Source organism: Cetorhinus maximus, chromosome 23 (assembly GCF_964194155.1).
Source record: "Cetorhinus maximus chromosome 23, sCetMax3.hap1.1, whole genome shotgun sequence".
NCBI classification, from domain to species: Eukaryota; Metazoa; Chordata; class Chondrichthyes; order Lamniformes; family Cetorhinidae; genus Cetorhinus; species Cetorhinus maximus.
The window spans coordinates 30,096,340-30,118,910 of record NC_135901.1 but is presented as its reverse complement, the minus strand read 5'-3'; the positions used below and the strand labels follow the sequence as shown (position 1 = coordinate 30,118,910).

Sequence of the window (22,571 nt, the reverse complement as noted above, 5' to 3'; positions counted from 1 at the left end):
ATGGCAGGCAGTGACTAGTGGGGTACCGCAGGGATCGGTGCTGGGACCCCAGTTATTCACAATATATAATATCTCTAAATTTGCAGATGATACAAAGCTGGGTGGGAGGGTGAGCTGTGAGGAGGATGCAGAGATGCTTCAGTGTGATTTGGACAAGCTGAGTGAGTGGGCAAATACATGGCAGATGCAGTATAATGTGGATAAATGTGAGGTTCTCCATTTTGGTAGCAAAAACAGGAAGGCAGATTATTATCTGAATGGCTATAAATTGAGAGAGGGGAATGTGCATCGAGACCTGGGTGTCCTTGTACACCAGTCGCTGAAGGTAAGCATGCAGGTGCAGCAGGCGGTAAAGAAGGCAGATGGTATGTTGGCCTTCATAGCCAGAGGATTCAAGTACAGGAACAGGGATGTCTTGCTGCAATTGTACAGGGCCTTGGTGAGACCACACCTGGAATATTGTTTGCAGTTTTGGTCTCCTTATCTGAGGAAGGAAATACTTGCTATAGAGGGAGTGCAGCAAAGGTTTACCCGACTGATTCCTGGGATGGCGGGACTGACATATGAGGAGAGATTGAGTTGATTAGGATTATATTTGCTGGAGTTTGGAAGAATGAGGGGGGATCTCATAGAAACCTTTCAAATTCTACAGGACTAGACAGGGTAGATGCAGGAAGGATGTTTCCGATGGTGGGGGAGTCCAGAACCAGGGGTCACAGTCTGAGGATATGGAGTAGACCATTTAGGACTGAGATGAGGAGAAATTTCTTCACCCAGAGAGTGGTGTGCCTGTGGAATTCGTTACCACCGAAAGTAATTGAGACCAAAACACTATATGTTTTCAAGAAGGAGTTAGATATAGCTCTTGGGGCAAAAGGGATCAAAGGATATGGGGAGAAAGCGGGAGCAGGCTATTGAGTTGGATGATCAGCCATGATCATAATGAATGGCGGAGCAGGCTTGAAGGGCCGAATGGCCGACTCCTGGCTCCTAGTTTCTATGTTTCCTAATGTTCACAATTAAAGGGGTGGTTTCCCCAGGAGATGGCTGCCATTTGAGGGGACAGTAAATTAATATTGGACAGAGATATGTTTAGTGTTGTTATATGGTATATCTTCGATATATTATTGATGGTTCAGGAATAGAGTCCATTTATTATTATTTCTACCTTATCAATATAGGACTGTGTATATTTCCAGCAGCAGCTCACTGCAACCTTCTCAAGGGCAATTAGGGATGGGCAATAAGTGCTGGCCATGCCAGTGACGTCCCACATCCCATGAATGGAATAAAAGAGTCATTCCAGTACAGAAGGAGTCCATTCAGCCTGCCAAGTCCATGCCGACTCTCTGTGGAGCAATCCACTCAGTCCCATTCCCCCTCTATGTCCCCGTTCCTCTGTAAGTTTATTTCCTTCAAGTGTCCATCCAATTCTACTTTCAAATTCATGATCGTCTCCACTTCCATCACCCTCGTAGGCAGCGAGCAATAAAAGGTCTTGCTCACATCCACCCTCTATCTCTAATCGGGGAACACAATACTGTATATTAAACACATTTTAGTCCAATACATATATATATATATATATATACATATGTATGTGTAGCCGAGCAAGCCGCATGAAGATTTTCAGGTCTTTGTATCCTGGAGAGGAAACAGTGAACATCGATCTGATGATCAGCATGAACCTTCAAGAGAATTGGGAGGGTGTATATTATGTACAGCAGAGTGAGAATGGAGGCAGAGTGTGTGGAATCCAGACTTACTGTGTTTGGTGAATGAGAGAAGAAAGAATGTTCCACAGAAACTAGAATTGTCTGTTCTGAATTTCTCCACTGTCCTGACAGTGATGACTTTTGTAAACTCCTTTTACAGGCTATTGGAAGGGAAGGATTTTCAATCAGAAATCTCAAACCAAACATCATGTCAACATCTGACAGAGTCGTTTATTTCATTGTGACCACAATATCGTCGGCCTGTGAATCTACCGTTTGAAATCTTTGCCTCTTCCGTCTGCTTCATAAGATTTTAAACATCAGTGTGACTGGAAAAGCACTGAGACACACACACCCGAGTGAGAGTGTTCCAGTGCACTGACTGTGGAAAGCGCTTTGACCAGTTACAGATACTGTAAAATCATTGCAACATCCACAGTGGTGAGAGACTGTACACGTGATCTGTGTTCGAGGCTTCAACTAATTGTCCCACCTGCAGAGACCCAAGGACACGCGCACCATGGAGAAACTGTGGAAATGTGGGGACTGTGGGAAGGGATTCAAATCCCCATCTAAGCTGGAAACCCGTCGACGCAGTCACACCGGGGAGAGGCCATTCACCTGCTCCGAGTGTGGGAAGGGATTCACTCAGTCATCCCATCTGCATACACACCAGCAAGTTCACACCGGGGAGAGGCCTTTCACCTGCCCTGAGTGTGGGAAGGGATTTAGTGATTCATCCGGCCTCAAGAAGCACCAGCGAGTTCACACTGGGGAGAGGCCATTCACTTGCTCTGAGTGTGGGAAGGGCTTCACTCAGTTATCCCACCTGCTGACACACCAGCGACTTCACACTGGGGAGAGACCATTCACCTGCACCATGTGTGGGAAGGGATTCAGTGATTCATCCAACTTATTGACACACCAGCGATTTCATACCGGGGAGAGACCGTTCACCTGCATGATGTGCGGCAGCGATTCACTCAGTCATCCAGCCTGCTGAGACACCATGCCACTCACACCAATGAGAGACCCTTCAAGTGTTCTGACTGTGGATGTGGCTTCAAAGGTGCTGCGGTTCTGATGGTCCACCAGCGCATTCACACTGAGGAGAGACCATTCAGCTGCTCTCACTGTGCGAAGAGCTTTAGAACGTCATTCAGTGTTCAGACACACCAGCGAGTTCACACTGGGGAGAGACCATTCACCTGCTCGCTGTGTGGGAAGGACTTCAGTAATTCATTCAACCTGCAGACACACCAGCGAGTTCACAGTGGGGAGAGGTCATTCACCTGCACTGAGTGTGCGAAGGGATTTAGTAATTCATTCAACTTATCGACACACCAGTGACTTTACACTGAGGAGAGACCATTCACCTGCTCTGGGTGTGGGAAGGGATTCACTCAGTCATCCCACCTGCTGAGACACCAGCGAGTTCAGAAGTGATTCCAGGAGTTGGATTCTGCTGTTATTGCTGCTGTTAATCACATCCAGGACTGAACCATGTTCATTCTGACACTTGGTGAAGTGGGAGGGTCGGTGGGTTTCTTTCTGCTGGACTGGCCGGTCTCATGACTTTGCTTCCAGTGGCTGATGCTCTTTGAGTCTGGGAGTGCACATGATTTGCAAAAGCTGATGGAGGACCTTTATTTTATCCTGGAGAGTAAATACTTTTCCAACCACTACAGGTGGATCTAAAATAAATACATTTGTCTCTGTTCCATTGAGTCTACAGCACAGGGCCAGGCCAGTTGGCCCAATTGGTCTCTATCAGTATTTATGCTCCACATGAGCCTCCACCCACCCCTCTTCATCTCCCCCCATCAGCATATCCTTCTATTCCTTTCTCCCTCATGTATGTATCTAGCTTTCCCTTTAATGTATTCATGCTATTCACCTCAACTACACGCTGTGGTAGTGAGTTCCACATTCTCACCACTCACTGGGTAAAGAGGTTTCTCATGAAATCCCTATTGGATTATTGAACCCCTTCATCATCTTAAAGATTTCCATCAGGTCACCCTTCAGTCTTCTCTTTTCTAGAGAAAAGCAGCCCCAGCCTTTCCTGAGGGTTAAATGCTCTCAGTTCTGGTTTTATTCTTGTGAATCTTTGTTGCCCCTTCTCCTGTGCCTCTATTTCCTTTTTCTAAAAGGAGATCAGAAATGTTGACAGTACTCCCAGTGTAGTCTAACCATGGTTTGAAACAAGTTGAACATAACCTCCCTGCTTTTCAATTCTATCCCTCTAGAATGGAACCCTTTATCTGGGCCCCACACTTTAGGAAAGATGTGAAGTTCCTAGAGAGGGTGCAGAGGAGATTTACTAGAATGGCACCAGGGGTGAGGAACTTCAGTTTGTTAGAGACTGGAGCAGCTGTAGCTGTTTTCTCTCATTCAAATGTTCATTAGGGCAGAGAATGGGGCCATTCAGCCCATTGAATTCATGTTAGCTTTCTGTAGAGCAATCTAGTCTGTCCCATTTCCCCATTCTATCCCTGAATCCCTGTAGGTTTATTTCCCTTAAGTGCCCATGCCATTTACTTTTGAAATCATTCCATCGCCTCTTCTTCCGCCACCCTCTTAGGAAGTGGGTTCCAGGTCATTGCCTCTCACTTTAAATACATACGAGGCTCATAGAGCACAGAAGGAGGCCATTTGGCCCATCGTGTACATGCCAGCACTTTGAAAGAGCTATCCATTTCATCACATTGCCCTGCAATTTTCTTTCCTGTCAAGAATCTGTCCAATTCCCTTTTCAACGATACAGTCGCATCTGCTTCTTGCACCATTTTCAGGCAGTGCTTTCCACATCAGAAAACTTGCTGTATTTTTAAACAAATAATACAGGATATATTGTGTTTGGATTTTCACGGAGTATTCAGAGTGCTGTCTAAGACACGGTTATTACACAAAAATAAGACTCAATCTTTATTCATGATTTTGATGAGTTAAACTGAGTGTTACATATCCAAGTTTGTGAACAATTAGAAGTAGAATGGCACCTCTCACGACCACAGAACCCCCTAAAGCGTTTTACAGCCAATGAAGTACTTTTGAAGTGTAGTCACTGTTGTGACACAAGAAACTGTTGATAGGCCTGGGTAGTCAAATTTAGTTTTAAAATTCAATCACCTTCATACGTTATAAGTAACAAGGTCAAGGAAGCCTTTTTAATCTCTAACATGTGGCTACTTGCAGCCTTTTCACATGCAGCAACCTTTCTCTATTGACTATATATTGATTTCATATTAAAAGCCAGTCATGAAACAGATGAACATTCTAATGAACCTTGATTAAGTTCTCATTAGTTACAAATAACAAGATCAGGTGACATAAATCTCAAATTTTAAAACTTGCATTTACATAGTGTCTTTCACAACCAAAATACCACATGAAGTGCTTTGCAACCAATTAAGTACTTTTCAAGTGTAGTCACAGTTGTACTTTTGGAAACATGGCAGCCAATTTACACACAGCAAGATCCCACAAACAGAAATATGATACTGACCAGATAATCCATTTTCAGTGATGTTGATTGAGGGATAAATATTGGCCCGGACACCGGGGATAACTCCCCTGCTCCTCTTCAATGGGAACTTCTATGTCCATCCGAAGCAGCAGATAGGGGCCTTGAGTTAGCATCTCATCCAAAAGACAGCAGCTCCAACAGTGCAGCACTCCCTCAGTGCTGACACTAGGAATGTTGGATGTGATTTTTGTCCTCAGGTCCCTGGACTGGGACTTGAACCCACAACCTGCTGCTTCAGAGGCGTGAGTGCAAACCGCTGAGCCATGGCTGACACTGTGGACAATTGTCATGACCACAGCCGGTGTTAATTGCTGCACAAACTAAATCCCAGAGGGAAACTTGGCTTCGGGGCCACAACCTGTTTTTGTGTTTGAATAACAAGACAACGACGTACTGATCTCAGCAGCAAGAGGTCCAGTAACACTTCAGGGTTTTTAAAAATTAAAAGTAAAAGTTTTATTAACAAAAACAAAATAAAACTTAAGCACACAAGATGACAGTCACACAATTAAGGTTAGTCTTACAAAACATTTCCCCAAAACTCTCCCCTTGGTCAAACCCACAAGTAAACAATTTCCTGGCAACACTCCCTCATAGATATTTCAAGATGAAATCCAGTAATATCATATACGACAAATTGCTGTAGCTTCAATAAACGTGTACCGCATGACCTTTACCCTCTTCCACTCTGCTGTGGAATTCACTCCAGAATAACACTGCTTGCTGCAGCCCAAGATGTCGCAACAGCTCCAGCTATCTCCAGCCGTCTCCAGCTTAATAGCTCGACAGCCATCCAGCTGAATAGCTCAGTAGCCAGCAATCCACAGTAACTCTAATATACCTTTTCTCCTTTCATCTCAGATCCATTGTTCTCACACCTCTTTGAAACTCAAACCCTTCCAAATATAACATCTTTCATGTTTCCATCTTGTCTTTGCTTTTGGATCAATAAAATTATAATATCCTCGCTATTATTTACCTATGGACTCCTGCAAGATGCAAACATTTTCCTTGTTGCCTCTGATTCCCCTTTGAAATTCAAACAACCTCTCAGTTTATCTACAAATGCAAATATTAAATCTAACTTATTTACTTGTACCTCAAACTGAACATCTTTAACCTTTTCATGTTTCCAAACCTCCAGACACCCTGACTCCTATCAAACTCCTGCTGAGCTTAAATAACTCTCACACACACACAGACACAGACATTCAGCCTTCTTTACAGAATAACATAATATTTCCAAAAATATTTTAAAATAACATCCATTCTCACATCTCCCTCCTTAACAAAAAAATGAACCATCATAATTCCAAGAAGATGGTTTCATTTTTCAACCCACTTCTTACTCCTTACCACATTTAACTATTCGTACAAAACTATTACACTATAATATGCATGCTTTAACCATGAAAAATATATACAAGTCTTTGGTAAAAATAGAGTTCATTGCTGTCCATTCTCTATTTGCCAATATCCAAGTTTAAACTCTTGACAGTGAATCTGCATCAATCTTTCTCATCCAAATGGTTGCAATAATAAAAAACCTCCACCAAAACAGTCTGGTGTTTTTGTTCCGAAACTTTTCCAGAAACTTCAAAAGGTTGTGGTCAGTATATGTAACTGTCACTGAAGAATTGTTTGCAACATACACTTCAAAATGCTGCAAAGCTGACACTAAACTTAAAGTCTCTTTCTCTATAGCTGAATATTTCTCCTGATGTACATTCAACTTCCATGAGAAATATCCCACCAGCTTCTCAATTCCCAGTTCATCTTCTTGTAGCAACACAGCACCAACACCCACATCATTGGCGTCAATAGCCAACTTAAACTGCTCCGTATAATCAGGTACTGATACAGCAGGCGTAGTTGTTAGTACAGCTTTCAAGCTGTCAAATGCAACCTGACACTCCTGTGTCCATTGGAATTTTCTGTTCCATTTCAAAAATTCAGTCAGCAGAGCAGCTACACTGCTGAAGTTTGGCACGAATTTTCGATAAAATCCACTCATGCCAAGAAATATCAAAACAGCACAATTGCTCAGTCACTTTGTTTTTTAATCACTGAAATGTTGCTGATGCATTTTTCATACCAAAAGGCATTACTTTGCATTGGTACAAACCATTCAGCATCACGAAAGCTGATATCTCTTTTTCCCTTTCTGATAAGGGTACTTGCCAATATCCTCGCAGCAAGTACATTTTTGTGATAAACGTTGACTGTTCCACTTTCTCGATACAATCCTCCAATCGTGGGACAGGATATGAACCTGCTTTCATTACCTCATTTACTTTCCGGTAATCAATTGGTAGTCTTTGTGAACCACCTGGTTTGGGCACCATTACAATGGGTGAACTCCGATTACCATGACTCGGTTCTATGATGTCATTTTGAAGCATGAATTCAATTTCTTTTTGCACTTGTGCTAATTTTACTGGATTTAATCTATATGGGTGTTGCCTTTTTGAATCTGAATTACCCACATCAACATCATGTAACGCTATATCTGTTTTCCCCAATTTATTTCCACAAATTGCTTTGTGTGACTGCAATAGCTCTTTTAAATCACTCCAACACGTTTCTGGAAGGTAACCTAACACCACATTTAGATTCTTAATTACTTCCTGATTGCCCAGTTTAATCAAAGGAAGGTCAATTTCACAATCCTTAATTTCTACCCCCATTTCCTTACTTACCACCACCTGTACCTCCTCCTGTTTATCCTCTCTGTCAAAGTAATTTTTGAGCATATTTACATGATACACTCGCTGTTGCTTCCTTCTATCTGGGGTATTCACTATGTAGTTTACCCTGCTGAGTCTCTTATTGATCTGGTAAGGTCCACTGAACTTTGCCTTCAGTGGTTCGCCTGACACCGGCAACAATAGTCACATTTTTCCCCCAGCCACAAAACTACGGGTTTTTGCCCTATTATCTGTGTTTGCCTTCATCATTTGTTGATACATCTTTAAATGTTTTCTAACGCGCTCACATGCCTTTCATCTGCATTTCATCACATAATCCAGAAGAGTAGTTTCAGAACTTTGACTCATTAATTTCTCCTGAATCAGTTTGAGTGGTCCCCTTACTTCATGACCATAATTTAACTCGAAAGGACTGAACACTGTTGACTCATTAGGGACGTCCCTAATAACAAACAACAAGTATGGAACTCCTCAATCCCAATCATGTGGATAGTCTTGACTATATGTTCTAATCATAGTCTTTAAAGTCTGATGCCACCTTTCTAAGGTACCTTGTGATTCAGGGTGATAGGCTGACGACCTAAATTGCTTTATTCCTGGGCTGTTCATTTCTTCTTTAAACAGCTGTGACATGAAATTCAAATCCTGATCCGATTGTATTTCTTTTGGTAATCCATATCCTGTAAAGAATTTGGTTAACTCCTCTACAATCACCTTTGCTTTAATTTTTCTTAAAGGTAATGCTTCTGTAAATCTCGTGGACACATCCATGATTGTCACTAAGTACTGATTCCCACTTTTAGTCTTAGGGAGGGATCCTACACGAACAATCAGGAGCCTGTTAAAATGTTCTTCAAATGCTGGAATTGGAATTAAAGGTGCAGGCTTAATTACTGCCTGAGGTTTTCCTATCACCTGACATGTGTGACATGTCTGGCAGAATTTGACTACACCCTTTATCTAGCCTATTAGCCCAATAGAAATGTTTTTGTATCTTAGCTCGAGTTTTCCTAATTCCCAAACGTCCAGCCATTGGAATTTCATAAGCCACTCTCAAAATTTCATTCCGGTACCCAGATGGCATCACTATTTGGTGCACTATCGCCCACTTTTCATTTGCCTAAACCTGAGGCAGTCTCCATTTCCTCATTAACACATTGTTCTGAATGTAATAACACTCTGGAGTGTCTTCTGCTCCTGTCTCAGAATAAGCTGTCTGGTATAATTGCTTCAAGTCTGGATCTTGCTGCTATAACTCCACTAACTTCAATGAACTAAACACCTCAGCCTCATCCTCTGTAATCTTCTTCTCCTGATTAATCTTTTCAAAGATTGATCCAGCCAACTGAATTTCAGCATCCTCCTCGTGTCTTTTAGATTCTTTCTCTTCCTGTTTAAACTTGTGCATTTGTAACCTCATCACCACACAATCTGGAAGCAATCCAGGATGCTCTTTCTGTAAAACCTCTGTTGATTGTGTCTCAACAGGCTGCTCTACTACAGTAGTCATTGTCAATACCTGTGATCCAGCTATATCATTCCCTAGAATGAATTGAACCCCTGCAATGGGCAATTTCTCTACTACCCCAACAATCACCTCTCCTGTTTTCAAATCACTTTTTCAATTTACCTTATACATTGAAATAGGTTTGATTCCTCCATGAATACCCCGGATCAAAACTCTCTCCTGCAGTAACCATTCTGGACCAACAGATGGCGCTATCCCGTAACATTAAGGACTGGCTAGCCCCCGTGTCCCTTCCCTTCTCTTCCCTGTACACATGGGTACACCTTCCCTTTGCCTGTAAAATCTCTGTACCTTGCCCTTCGGAGCTCCTTTGGGTAGGTTGTGAACACATTGCCACTTCCCCCGCTACCACTGATTCTTGCTGCTCCACCTGTACCAAAGCCACTGGTTTTTCTTGCCCCTGGATCTCAGAGCCCACAGTTCTCTTACTTCAGAACTTTTTCTGAGTTCCTATCACTGCAATCGGTTTCCCATTTAACATCCAACTATTTGATCTTGTATGTCCAGCCTGATTACAATGGAAACATATCAGATTCCTTCCTTCAATTTTACTTTCCCCCTTTAATAGATTGGCGTCCTTCAGCTTGATCCTTATCACTAACATTTTCACCATCACTACATTTTCTAAATCTCCCATGTCATTGCTGATTTCCATATGACTCTTTTCCTACACTCAACTGTTTGTGTGAAATTTCATACGTATCGGCTAAAACAGCAGCTTCCCTGATCTTTTTACTTTGTCTTTCAGCTAAATATGTCTTGGTGTTTACTGCAATGTTATTTCCAAATTCTTCCATAATCATAACCTCTCTTACATTTTCAAAAGTCTTGTCTAATTTTAATGCCCTGAACCATTGATCCCAGATAATTTATTTTTCTCTTGCAAACTCCACAAATGTCTGATGAGGTCTCTTCCTTAAAGTCCTAAACTTTAACTGGTAGGCTTCAGGGACAAGCTCATAAGCATTGAATATGGCCTTCTTTACTATCTTGTAATCTGCAGACTGTTCCTCTGATAAGCTTGCATACACATTCATTGCTGTACCTGACAAAACACTCTGTAACATGATAGTCCAAGCATCTCTTGGCCAGTTCAGTTTCATAGCAATCTTTTCCAATGAGGTGAAATATCTTTCAACTCCATCCTCTGTAAATTTAGGCACTAACCGAAGATTTTTAGTTAAATCAAATTCCTCAAAGGAATCAATGTCACCTTCTGAATCACTATCTCTCCTTTCTTCCTTTATTCTAAATGTCACTTTAGACAATTCATACTGTCTGGCTCCTTTCTCTCTCTGATGCTCTCTATCTCTTTCCCTCTCTCTTTCCTCAATTACTAACTTCTCTCTCTGAAGTTGAAGTTCAAGCTTTCACATTTCTATCTCACATAATCTTTTCTTTTGCTTTTCCTGCTCCTCTCTTTCCCATTGAAGCTTTTTTATTTCTATTTATTTTAACCTGCCTTTTTCTTTTTCAAGTGTTGTCATTTATCTTTCCTTCTCCTTTCTTTCTAACTCGAGGTTTTTCATTTTTTTCTTTTCCTCTTTCTTCCAATTCAAGCTTTTGCCTTTCTCTATCTCTTTCTATATCAAGCTGCTTCATTGGTAACTGAAGTCTTACTGCCTCTAGCTCTGACACACCAGTTTCAGGTGTCCCTTCCTCCAACTTTAAATGCTGGGTAAGTACTTTAATCATATCACCCTTATGAAATTCCACTTTTATCTCTACCTGCACTTCATCTGTTAACTCTCTCAACTGAGTTTTAGTCAGAGATTTCAAATGCTCCACGGTCAGATTTTCCACTCCCGGAAAAGTCGCAGCAATTGCCAAAGTCATTTCGCAGTCTAACCGCATTAAAACCCTCAACACAAAACTCCTGAGTTCAGCGTTCTTCTCACACTTATATCCCTTGGATTCACAAACTCCAACCCAATCAAGGAATTTTGATAATCCGCAAAGAGACTCCAAATTTGTTATGACCACAACCGATGTTAACTGCTGAGCAAACCAAATCCCAAAAGGAAATTTGGTTTATGGGCAATACCTTTTTTTTTGTATTCTGAAAATGAGAAGAAGATGGAATAATCTCAGCAGCAAGAAGTCCGGTAACACTTTTGGGATTTTAAAAATTAAAAGTAAAAGCTTTATTAACAAGAATAAATGAAAACTTAAGCAAACAAGGTTACAGTTGCACAATTAAAATTAGTCTTACAACATATACCCCCAAAAGACTCCCTACTTGGTCAGACCCACAAGTCTGCACACCTTGCAGGCAACACTCCCCATAGATGTTTAACCATAAAAATCCAGTAATATCACCCAAGGCAAACTGCTGTAGCTTTAATAAAAACATACCACATGGCCTGTAACTCTCTTCCACTCTGCTGTGGAAATCCAAGCCTTCAGAACAAGACTGCTTGTTGCAGCCCAAGACTTCCCTGGCTTGACTGGATGGCTGATTCAAACTGCCTCTCCCCCCACCCCCCCAGCCTAGAACTACAGCTAACAGCTCCCAGCTCAGCTCCAGCTGCTGCTACAGTAACTCTAAAATAATTTTCTCCCCCTTTCATTACATGTTCCATTGTTCTCACATCTCTATGAACCTCAAACCCTTCCAAATATAAAGTCTTTCATGCTTCTAATTTTTCCTCTGCTTTCGGGTCAATAAAATGTCATACACCCTCTTCTGTTTCTCTATGAACCTCAAACCCTTCCAAATATAAAGTCTTTCATGTTTCTAATTTTTCCTCTGCTTTCGGGTCAATAAAATGTCATACACCCTCTTCTGTTTACCTTTGGAACTCCTGCAATATACAAACATGTTTCTTGTAACCTCTGGCTTTCCTTTGATATTCGAACAAACTAAGCTTATCTTTAAATGCAAATGTGCGATCCAACCTATTCACTTGTACCTTAAACCTATCGCCTTTATCCTTTCATGTTTTAAACACCCCAGACAACCTGTCTTCTATTAACTTTTGCCCAGCTGAATTAAATCATCTACACGCAGAGACACACAGCCTCCTTCACATAATAACACAACATTCCCCAAAAATATATATTTTAAAAAACCTCCATTCCTCACACTGTGGGGACCACTGGCGATTTCTTCCTCTCGCTTAAAGCTGGGCAAGTCATCCAACTTATTTTCACCTCACACGAAGTGAAGTGAGCTGTAGCCTACACAAGATGAAATCTGTAACTGTCTTCTCCGAGAAACAGGCAATTAAATTAAACAAAAGAACCATCTAACAGGTACAACCCATCTCCATGGCAACGTGGCATGCTTTGGAAAGTTCCAAACAGAAATGCAAACTAACTAACTATTACCTTTAAAACACCCTTTAATACTATGATCCATATGAAATATGAACAAGTATATTCACAACAAGGTTCAAAGAGCATCAGCCCACTGGAAGCAAAGTCCTGAGACCGGCCAGTCCAGCAGAAAGAAACTTTCTGACCCTCCCACTTCATCAACTGTCAGAATGAACATGGCTCAGTCCTGGGTGTGATTAACAGCAGCAATAACAGCAGAATCCAACCCCTGTAATCACTTGTGAACTCGCTGGTGGCTCAGCAGGTGGGATGACTGAGTGAATCGTTTCCCACACTCAGAGCAGGTGAACGGCCTCTCCCCAGTGTGAACTCGTTGGTGTGTCTGCAGGTTGGATGCATCTTTGAATCTCTTCCCACACTCCAAGCAGGTGAATGGCCTCTCCCCATTGTGAACTCGCTGGTGTATCTGCAGTCTGTAAAATTCAGTGAATCCTTTCCCACACTCAGAGCAGGTGAATGGCCTCTCCTCGGTGTGAACCCGCTGGTGTGTCAGCAGGCTGGATGACTGAGTGAATCCCTTCCCACACTCAGAGCAGGTGAATGGCCTCTCCCCAGTATGAACTCGTTGGTGTGTCTGCAGGTTGGCTGGATCGGTGAATCCTTTCCCACACACGGAGCAGGTGAATGGCCTCACCCTGGAGTGAACTCGCTGGTGTTTGAGCAGGTAACATGACTGAGTGAATCGCTTCCCACACACAGAGCAGGAGAATGGTCTCTCCCCAGTGTGAATTCGCTGGTGATTCTGCAGGTTGACTGGTTCACTGAATCCCTTCCCACACACAGAGCAGGTGAACGGCCTCTCCCCAGTGTGAACTCGCTGGTGTGTATGCAGGTGGGATAACCGACTGAATCCCTTTCCACAGTCCGAGCAGGTGAAAGGCCTCTCCCCGGTGTGAATGCGCTGGTGTGCCAGCAGATGTGATGAACCTTGGAATCTCTTCCCACACTCAGAGCAGGAAAATGGTCTCTCCCTAGTGTGAACTCGCTGGTGTCGCAGAAGATTTGATGAGTGGCTGAATTGCTTTCCACACACGGGGCAGGTGAGGGGCCTCTCCCCGGAGTGAACTCGCTGGTGTGATATCAAATGGGATGAATTACTGAATCCCTTCCCACACTCGGAGCAGGTGAATGGCCTCTCCCCGGTGTGAACTCGTTGATGCATCTGCAGGTTGGATAACCGACTGAATCCCTTCCCACACTCAGAGCAGGTGAACGGCCTCTCCCCGGTGTGACTGCGTCGATGAGTTTCCAGCGCAGATGGGAACTGGAATCCCTTCCCACAGCTCCCACATTTCCACAGTTTCTCCATGATGCAAGTGTCCTTGTGTATCCCCAGGTTTGATGATCAGTTGAAGCCTTGCCCACACACACAGAACATGTGTATGGTCTCTCCCCACTGTGAATGGTGTGATGTTTTTTTCAGTTGGTGTAACTGGTTAAAGCTCTTTCCCCAGTCTGTGCACTGGAACACTCTCACTCAGGTGTGTGTGTCTCGGTGCTTTTCCAGTCACACTGATGTGTAAAGCCTTTTGAAGCAGACAAACATTTCTCTCCCTAGATACAAAAGTCAATGATATTTAGGTCCTGATGAATCAAGTGACTGTCAGATTCTGGCCTGACATTTGGTTTGAGATTTCTGTCTGCAAATCCTCCGCTTCCAATTTCCTGTAAAAGGAGTTTACAAAAGTCATCACTGTCAGTGCAGGATAGAAATTCAAAACAAACAATTCTAGTTTCTATGGAAATCTCTTTCCTCTCTCCCAAAAGGTTGTCAATCTCCATCCCACACACTGTCCCTCTCCTGTACCTAATATACACCATCCCAATTCTACTGAAGGTGCTGATTGATGCTGATCGACAAATCGATGCTCATCACTTCCTGTCCAGGACATAGAGACCTGAAAATCTTCATGCATCTTCTTCAGGCTGCCCATTGAATGGAAATACATCTGTATCACTGGACTTAAAATGGGTGGAATCTACAGAACTGTTTCCCTCAGTTACGAAGCAGGCAATGCAAGGAAGAACTTTATTTAGGTAGTGAATGGTCATGACCTGGAACTCGCTCCCTACAAGGGTGGTGGAAGCAGAGAATTTCAAAATGAAATTGGATGGGCACTTGAAAGAAATAAACTTGCTAGGAAACGGGGATAGAGAGAGGGAATAGGATTGAATGGATTGCTGTAGAGAGTCAGCATGGACTCAAGTTCCTGGATGGACTCTTGTGTTGTTATGACTCTATGACCTGAAATATATAATGCAGTTACAGTATGTCATTATGAGACTAGATACAGTAATAAATGAAATTTATTACAGAACCATAAATAATATATCTAATATATACCATATAACAACACCAGGCATATATCTGTTGTTCACGATCCCTGTGGAGACCAATAACCTTAAAATAAACAAATTCCCAGACAACCCATTAGAATAGACCGAAGGACAAGGTTTCACTTTTTAAAATCTTTTACTCTAACAACAAACTAAAATCAACATAAACGAAAATGCATTAAGAGGCAGATAGTATTTGACAGGATAAATCTGACTTTAAAGAGCTCATTCAATAAAAACAGGTTCCACAAAATCCCCAACATTTCCCCCCTCAGCACTAATTCCAGTTACAGAGTCCCACACCTCTGTATTTCCCAGTGGGAGGGGAAAGAAAGTGTTTTACTCACAGATGTTGGACACAGGAGGAAGTTTTAGTCTATGTGTGAAGCTAAAAATAAAAGCTGTGCTGTTTAAAATCAAACTGCATTGACAGGGAAGAAAATAAGCGGAAGACATTTCCCAAAGCCCTCTCCACTTCCTCAGCTGGCAGCCCAGTGCGCAGCCGCCGAAGGACGTGGGGAGTGGGGGGGGGGGGGGGGGGGGGGGGTAGGTTCAATCACACAAAGCCCAGCCTCTGATTGGCTGGAAGACCAGCGCCCTTCAATTCTTCCCATAGGTTAAACCCTCAGCATGAAGGGAAGGGGGCGGGCTCTCCGCCGCACATGCGCAGCTTCCCCTCTCCCGAGTTCTCCGAGCGGCTTCTCGCTCTGGCCGGAGCCGTCAGCCGGTTGCCTGGAAACCTTGGCTCGAGGAGGTAGAGGCGGAGGGGCAACAATGGGTGGGGGCGAGGCACCTGTGTCCGCGCGCCTGGCCTGCAGACTGGAACCCGAAGACGTCACCGCGGAGCAGTGATTCTTATTGGCTGATTCAGGCCGCGTTCTCGTGTGGACGTCAGAATACTGCGGATTGGACACCAGCTCCGCGCGGCTGGCGGTCTAAGTCTCTCCCACCCCCACGTGGGCGTCGGTTCCGCTTCCTCGTCGTCGACATGCCGGGGATTGACCAATGGGAAAGGCTGGACCACCGGAAGGGCTCGTCCTCCAGCCATTCTGAGCTTCCCCCAATTAGACGACTGCGGAAGTTGGACAATGAGCTTATTCACCTGCTGATTTCTGCCCAGCAAAACTGCTGCTGATCCTCTCTCTCTGACTGAAGATTGAGCTTCACACAGACTAAAACTTCCTCCTGTGTCCAACATCTGTGAGTAAAACACTTTCTTTTCTCCCCCTTTCCTTTTCTTTTTTCATCCTGGGGGAAATTGTTGACTTGCAGGAACTGAAGGGAAAGGAAGTGAATCCAGGGAGGGTGCAGACTCTGGAAAGGTTGGCCCAGGCCAACCTTTAAAGACATTGACATCCTTTGCTCCCTCAGCTTGACACATTTATTTGTCTGGCTAAAAGGATGGTCTCTTTCCTAATGTTCACAATGAAAGGGGTGATTCCCCCAGGAACTGATTGACATTTAAGGGAACAGTAAATTAATTTAGGACAGAGATATGTCTAGTATTATATGGTGCATCATAGATATATTATTTATGGTCATTTAAACTTAATGTATTCTGATTTCTAGTCTTGTTATATAGCACTGTGGCTGCGTTGTATATTTTCAGTCAGAGTCATCACGGCACAGAAGGAGTCAATTCGATTATTTGAGTCCATGCCGACTCTCTGTAGATCAATCCAGTCAGTCTCATTCCCCCTCGATATCCCCGTTCCCCTGTAAGTTTATTTCCTTCAAGTGCTGATCCAATTTCATTTTGAAATCATTGATCGCCTCCACTTCCACCACCCTCGTAGGCAACAAGTTCCAGGTCATCACCACTCACTGCCAAAATAAAGTTCTCCCTCACACCCCATTGTATCTCTAATCATGTAATAGACTACTTTATATTACACACATTTTTAGTGCAGGACTACTGGGTGCATATTAGGTACGGCAAAGTGAGAATGGAGAGCACACAATGTACCACAGAAACTAAAATTGTCTGTCAAAGTTTCTATCCTGTTGCAACAGTGATGATTTATCTAATCTCCCTTTGCAGGTTATCAGAAGAGGAAGTTTTGCAGACAGAAAACTCAAAACCAAACGTCACTTCAAGATCTCAGAGTCATTTGATTCATGGAACCTTAATATTTTCAGCCTTTGAATCTAGGAGAGATGTTTCTCTATCCTACCTGCTTGTGGAGACTTTAAACATCTGCCTGACCAAGATAGCACGAAGACGCACACACCTGAGTGAAAGTGTTCCAGTGCACTGACTGCAGAAAGAGCTTTCACCAGTTACACAGTCTGGTAAAAGATTGGACCATTCACAGCGGAGAGAGTATATTTATGTCCTGTGTGTGGAGGAAGATTCAACTGATCGTCGAACCTTGAAAGACACAAGAACACCCGCACCATGGAGAAACCTTGGAAATGTGGGGACTGTGGGAAGGGATTCAGATCCCCATCTGAATTGGAATCTCATCGACGCAGTCACACCGGGGAGAAGCCATTCACCTGCACTGTGTGTGGGAAAGGATTCACTCATTCATCCAACCTGCAGACACACCAGCAAGTTCACACTGGGAAGAGGCCGTTCACCTGCTCCGACTGTGGTAAGGGATTCAATCAGTTATGTCACCTGCTGACACATCAGCGAGTTCACACCAGGGAGAGGCCATTCACCTGCTCTGAGTGCGGGAAGAGATTCAGTGATTCATCCAACCTACGAACACACCAGCGAGTTCACTCTGGAAAGAGGCCGTTCACTTGCCCCGAGTGTGGAAAGGGATTTACTCAGTTATCCCACCTGCTGACACACCAGCGAGTTCACACCAGGGAGAGACCATTCACCTGTTCTGAGTGTGGCAAGCGATTCAGTGAATCATCCAACCTGCTGACTCACCAGCGAGTTCACACCGGGGAGAGACCATTTATCTGTGCTGAGTGTGGGAAGGGATTCACTCATCTATCCACGCTGCTGACTCACCAGCGAGTTCACACTGGGGAGAAGCCGTTCACCTGCTGTGAATGTGGGAAGGGATTCAGTCAAATATCCAACCTGCGGACACACCAGCGAGTTCACACTGGGAAGAGACTGTTCACCTGTTCTGAGCGTGGGAGCGGATTCACTGTTTAACCTGCCCTGCTGAGGCAGCAGAGAGTTCAAACTGAGGAGAGACCGTTCACCTGCTCCATGTCTGAGAGATTCACTCAGTCATCAAATCTGCTGAGACACCAGCGAGTTCACAAGTGTTTACCGGGGTTGGATTCTGCTGTTATTGCTGCTGTTAATCACATCCAGGACTGAACCATGTTCATTCTGACACTTGGTGAAATGGGAGCGTCGGAGGGTTTCTTTCTGCTGGACTGGACAGTCTCACAATTTTGCTCCCAGTGGGCTGATGCTCTTTGAGCCTGGGAGTGCACATTTCCACTGAAATGATCCACAAAAGCTGATCAAGTACATTTATTTTATCCTGGATAGTAAATACTGATTGTTCCTACCACTACAGGTAGATCTAAAATAAATACTGAAAGTGTTGTAAAAACTCAGCGGGTCTGGCAGCATCTGTGAAGAGAGAAACAGAGTTCAGAGTTAACCTTTTGAGTCCAATAAGACACTTGCTCAGAATTTCAGAGAGGGAGAAATGTGATGGGTTTGATGCTGTTGAGAAAGTGGGGAGGGTCAGGTAGAACAAAAGGGAAAGTCAGGGATTGGTTAGAGGGCAGGCAAGATTAAATAACCAAAATATCATGGAACAAAAGGCAAAGGGAGAGGTAATGTTTGTAGTAAAGAAACAACGCATTGGTCCAGAGTAAGTGTTAATGGCAGAATAAAGGGCAGCTCTGTCTGAAAGCAAAAATCATTAAAACAAGACACAGACTGACACTTGGCAAAAAAAAAAGGAATCAAAACAGAGAACAGAGTTGACGGTCTGAAGTTGTTGAACTCACTGTTGAGTTCAGAAGGCTCTAAAGTGCCTCATCGGAGGATGAGGTGCTGTTCGTCCAGCTTGTGTTGGGCTTCTCGGGAACATTGCAGCAGGCCGAGGACAGAAATGTGAGCATGAGAGCAAGGTGGTGAATTATAATGGCAGCAACTGGAAGGTCAGGGTCATGCTTGTGGATTGAGCGGAGGTGTTCTACAAAGAGGACAGGGAACAGGGGACAGATGAATTAAAGAGAAACCATTTGGGTCCAGAACATTGTGCACATCCTTTTACTCTGGTTGTCTTTGATCCTCAAGTAATTTTCTGTTTTTTTTAACCATGTCCTGTTTCATGAATAAACCTTTTCAGTAAATGTATTTTATTTTGCTGGACTTTTCATGATTAGATTTCTGCACTTTAGAGAAAGTGGGTGAGAGGGGTTGGCAGGTTCTTTAGCAGAAAGTGAGTCGCTCTAAGGTAATTGGCAAAAGAGCCAGAGTGGGAGATGAGATTTTATTTTTGACACAGCGATGTTAGAAAATGGGGGTCAGGGAGTCGATTAACCCTTTATCCTTCTTTCCCGAACTCTGAATTGATTCACAGTGATAACCCTTATTGGTGACAGTGGTTAGATTTTACTCAGTATAAATAAGACCTGACACATGCTCATGTCTGAGCAGTAGTATCAAAGTGCAGCAGTATTACCATTACACTCTGGGTAGAAGCACCATCCCCACGTAAATGCTCCCTGGTCTGCCCCAGATGCCATGGCACCAGTCAATGCAATATGTAAAACCTCTACAAATCTTTGTGCTCGGGGAATCCCTTCTGATACTTTTTTACATCACAAAGTCTATGGAGACTGATTTAACCCAATCATTGCCGAGCTAACATTTGAACGAACCAATTACAAAACCTGTCATTGAACCATCTGTACCCGCCCAAGCCACATCAAACTCTCAAACAATTGGCTTCCCACGCTCCGTCCCCGGTACAGGGAGTCAGCATTCCCATGCCAAGCAGTGAAAACATGGTGGCCTTGACACCCAGGTGTCATCTAGGATTCAAGGTACTCTTGTTTTCTCTGTCCTCTGGGAGCTGTTCATCTCCCTGTTCCCACATAGCAAGTCGTCTGTTCTCAGCTCTGCCAGATGTCTGCTGAAGTTTGGCCCCTTTTACACCTTTCTGATCAATAAAACCTTTGGTCGATGAAGACCCAAACCCACAATTTCCCATCCTGTCACCTGTCAACCATCCTAACCCCGAGAGTAATCACAACAGGAATAAAAACAGGAGAAGTGTAACAATCAAATTAAAAATAAGTGCACAGCCTGTCATAGTTATTAATTAAATGTTCACCAATTAGCAAAGAACCCCGAAGTAGGGGGTCCCCCAGGATTCTTACTGTCCACACCTTGAGGGGGAGGAGAGCTCTCTCTCTCTCTGGCCCCTCACTCAATTTGGCTCTGTTATTTTCCAGTTCTGTTCTGGCCCCGCCTGGGGTAACATCTACTCAATCTTTTCTTCTCCTGAAGGAGCGCGTGAGTTCTAGGTTACTAGTACACAAGATACATATGCTTCAAGTAACAGATCAAGCCTGGATGTAAAAGATTCTCCAGCTCACTCCTTACCCCTGACCAACTTGTGGAGAGTTGTCACCCAGGATTATTTCTCCCAAGCCCTTCATTGTCGCAATCCATAATTTGTTATCCCTTTCAGTTTAGTTTTATTCACTTTTCACCATGACTGGTGTCTTTAATTCTATCCTGACTGTTTTAAAGTCAGTTTCTCTGTGGAGCGTGTGTCAGTGCCTTGATCACATCAAAATGTTGTCTCATTCCTCTGGCCATTAAGCATTTCATGTCATGCTGTTTGTCAAGCCACTGTGTATGTTTGGGACTCTTCCATGTCTTTCATCATGAATTTCCTTCTATTAGTTGCTTCACATCTAACAAATCACATCTGCACGTACACTGGTATCCCAATAGCATGACAGACATTTTTTGACTTTCATGTTATCTTACCTCAAGTTCATGGGGGCAGTGGGGGGGTGGGTGGGAAGCGGGGGTGTGTGTGTGGGGGGGGTGGGGGTTGGGGTGTGTGGGTGGGGGTCGGGGGTGTGGGTCTGCCTCAAGAGCTTTGCTGATCTCACTCTGTGCAGTCCCAATATTTCGCGTAGTGGCCAGGATTTCAACTGTGGTTTTCTTTTAAAAAAGGGTTCAGAGGCAAATGATATAAACATTTCCAAGAGAAAGCTATCGACTTATTCATCTTGTCTACACTTCCCTGAATTTCACAAGAATCTACATGGATACCAGATTGATCTATTCCATTCAACTACACCCAAGGTGAGTTATTCCAATTCCTTCACTGCCCAGTGGAATTGTAAACATTCCCATTTTATTCCAGGCATGAACATATCTTGTTTCTTTGTTCTGGCTGGGACTGTTCTCCTTGGAGCAAAGGAGGTTGAGGGGAGATTTGATAGAGGTGTACAAGATTATGACAGGTTTACATCAGCTGGGCAAAGAAAAGCTGTTCCCGCCAAGGACGAGGGGACACAGGTTGAAGGTTTTAAGTGAGAGATGTAGGGGGGAATGTGAGGAAGAAGTCTTTTTTACACAGTGAGTGAGAATAACCTGGAACTCGCTGCCTATGAGGTGGTGCAATCAGAGATGATGAACGATTTCAAAAGAAAATTCAATGGGCACTTGAAGGCAATAAACTTGCAGGGATACGGGGATATAGAGGGGGAATGGGACTGACTGGATTGCTCTAATAGAGTCAGCATGGACTCGAGGTACCAAATGGACCTTTTTGAAGGTAACTTTGTAACATTTAACCCACGTTGGTGCAGCTGTTCAACAAAACTAACAACTTCTTAAACAAATATTTGTGACTCTTGACCAATGGGAAAAGTGTTCTTCATTTCCCAATGACAAATTGAGCCAATCAGCTTGGAGTCCCTTTTAACTGTGAACTATAACTTGTATCTAAACAGGGTGTCCTGGAACACCTGGTGCTCTGACCCCTTCCTCACCTTAACACCAGTTTTTTTAACTTAAAGCTACATTACAATATCTGGAACTGAAAGAGACAGGCAATTGAAGACTGTTCATTGTTAAGCTTACATACAGTATAATTTGGTAACATAAGCCTTATTAATTACACAAATGTGTCATCGAGGTGAAGTCTAACAGTTAACACTGATAAAGAGGCTGATTCCAGTTATTTTGCAGGAAATCCCTACTCTTTTTAGCGACTACAACGTACTGACATCACCAAACCAGGACAAGTTGAACTTTCATACTCCTTAGCCTTGTGTCAATCCTCAGTACAAGGTGAATCTGGGTAACATTTTCACCAATCTAATCCACATACTGACGAGGTGTAGCCACTGTCTAACACAGCACAGTTGAATGAGTCTGTGACTAACAAACTCATCACTGGACCAAATCTCCTTGTGGCTAGTACAATTCCTTCAGAGTCATTATCATCATC

At 43.4% G+C, this 22,571-nt stretch overlaps 4 protein-coding genes, 1 long non-coding RNA gene and 1 pseudogene across 6 annotated transcripts in view; 3 read left to right on the top strand and 3 right to left on the bottom strand.

The window, feature by feature from the left end:
• LOC144697369 (uncharacterized) overlaps nucleotides 1-15,524 on the bottom strand; it is a 240,069-nt gene extending 224,545 nt beyond the window's left edge. The window contains exon 1 of the long non-coding RNA XR_013580346.1: nucleotides 15,504-15,524. This is a non-coding gene — a long non-coding RNA (uncharacterized LOC144697369). The remainder of the gene's footprint in view (nucleotides 1-15,503) is intronic.
• LOC144697263 (uncharacterized) overlaps nucleotides 1-22,571 on the top strand; it is a 330,696-nt gene that overhangs the window by 12,318 nt on the left and 295,807 nt on the right. The window lies entirely within an intron of this gene.
• LOC144697287 (uncharacterized) overlaps nucleotides 1-22,571 on the top strand; it is a 685,032-nt gene that overhangs the window by 414,616 nt on the left and 247,845 nt on the right. The gene's annotated exons all lie outside the window — the stretch shown is intronic.
• Nucleotides 1-22,571, bottom strand: part of LOC144697957 (uncharacterized) — a 375,283-nt pseudogene that overhangs the window by 107,935 nt on the left and 244,777 nt on the right. The window lies entirely within an intron of this gene.
• Nucleotides 1-22,571, top strand: part of LOC144697292 (uncharacterized) — a 318,255-nt gene that overhangs the window by 208,248 nt on the left and 87,436 nt on the right. The window lies entirely within an intron of this gene.
• LOC144697446 (uncharacterized) overlaps nucleotides 11,593-22,571 on the bottom strand; it is a 55,754-nt gene continuing 44,775 nt past the window's right edge. Inside the window, exons 6-7 of the mRNA XM_078569423.1 lie at nucleotides 12,183-14,036; nucleotides 11,593-12,083 (exon numbers count right to left, since the gene is read on the bottom strand). Of these exons, the coding sequence (XP_078425549.1) occupies nucleotides 13,034-14,036 (1,003 nt within the window). The 3' untranslated portion in view covers nucleotides 11,593-12,083; nucleotides 12,183-13,033. The remainder of the gene's footprint in view (nucleotides 12,084-12,182; nucleotides 14,037-22,571) is intronic.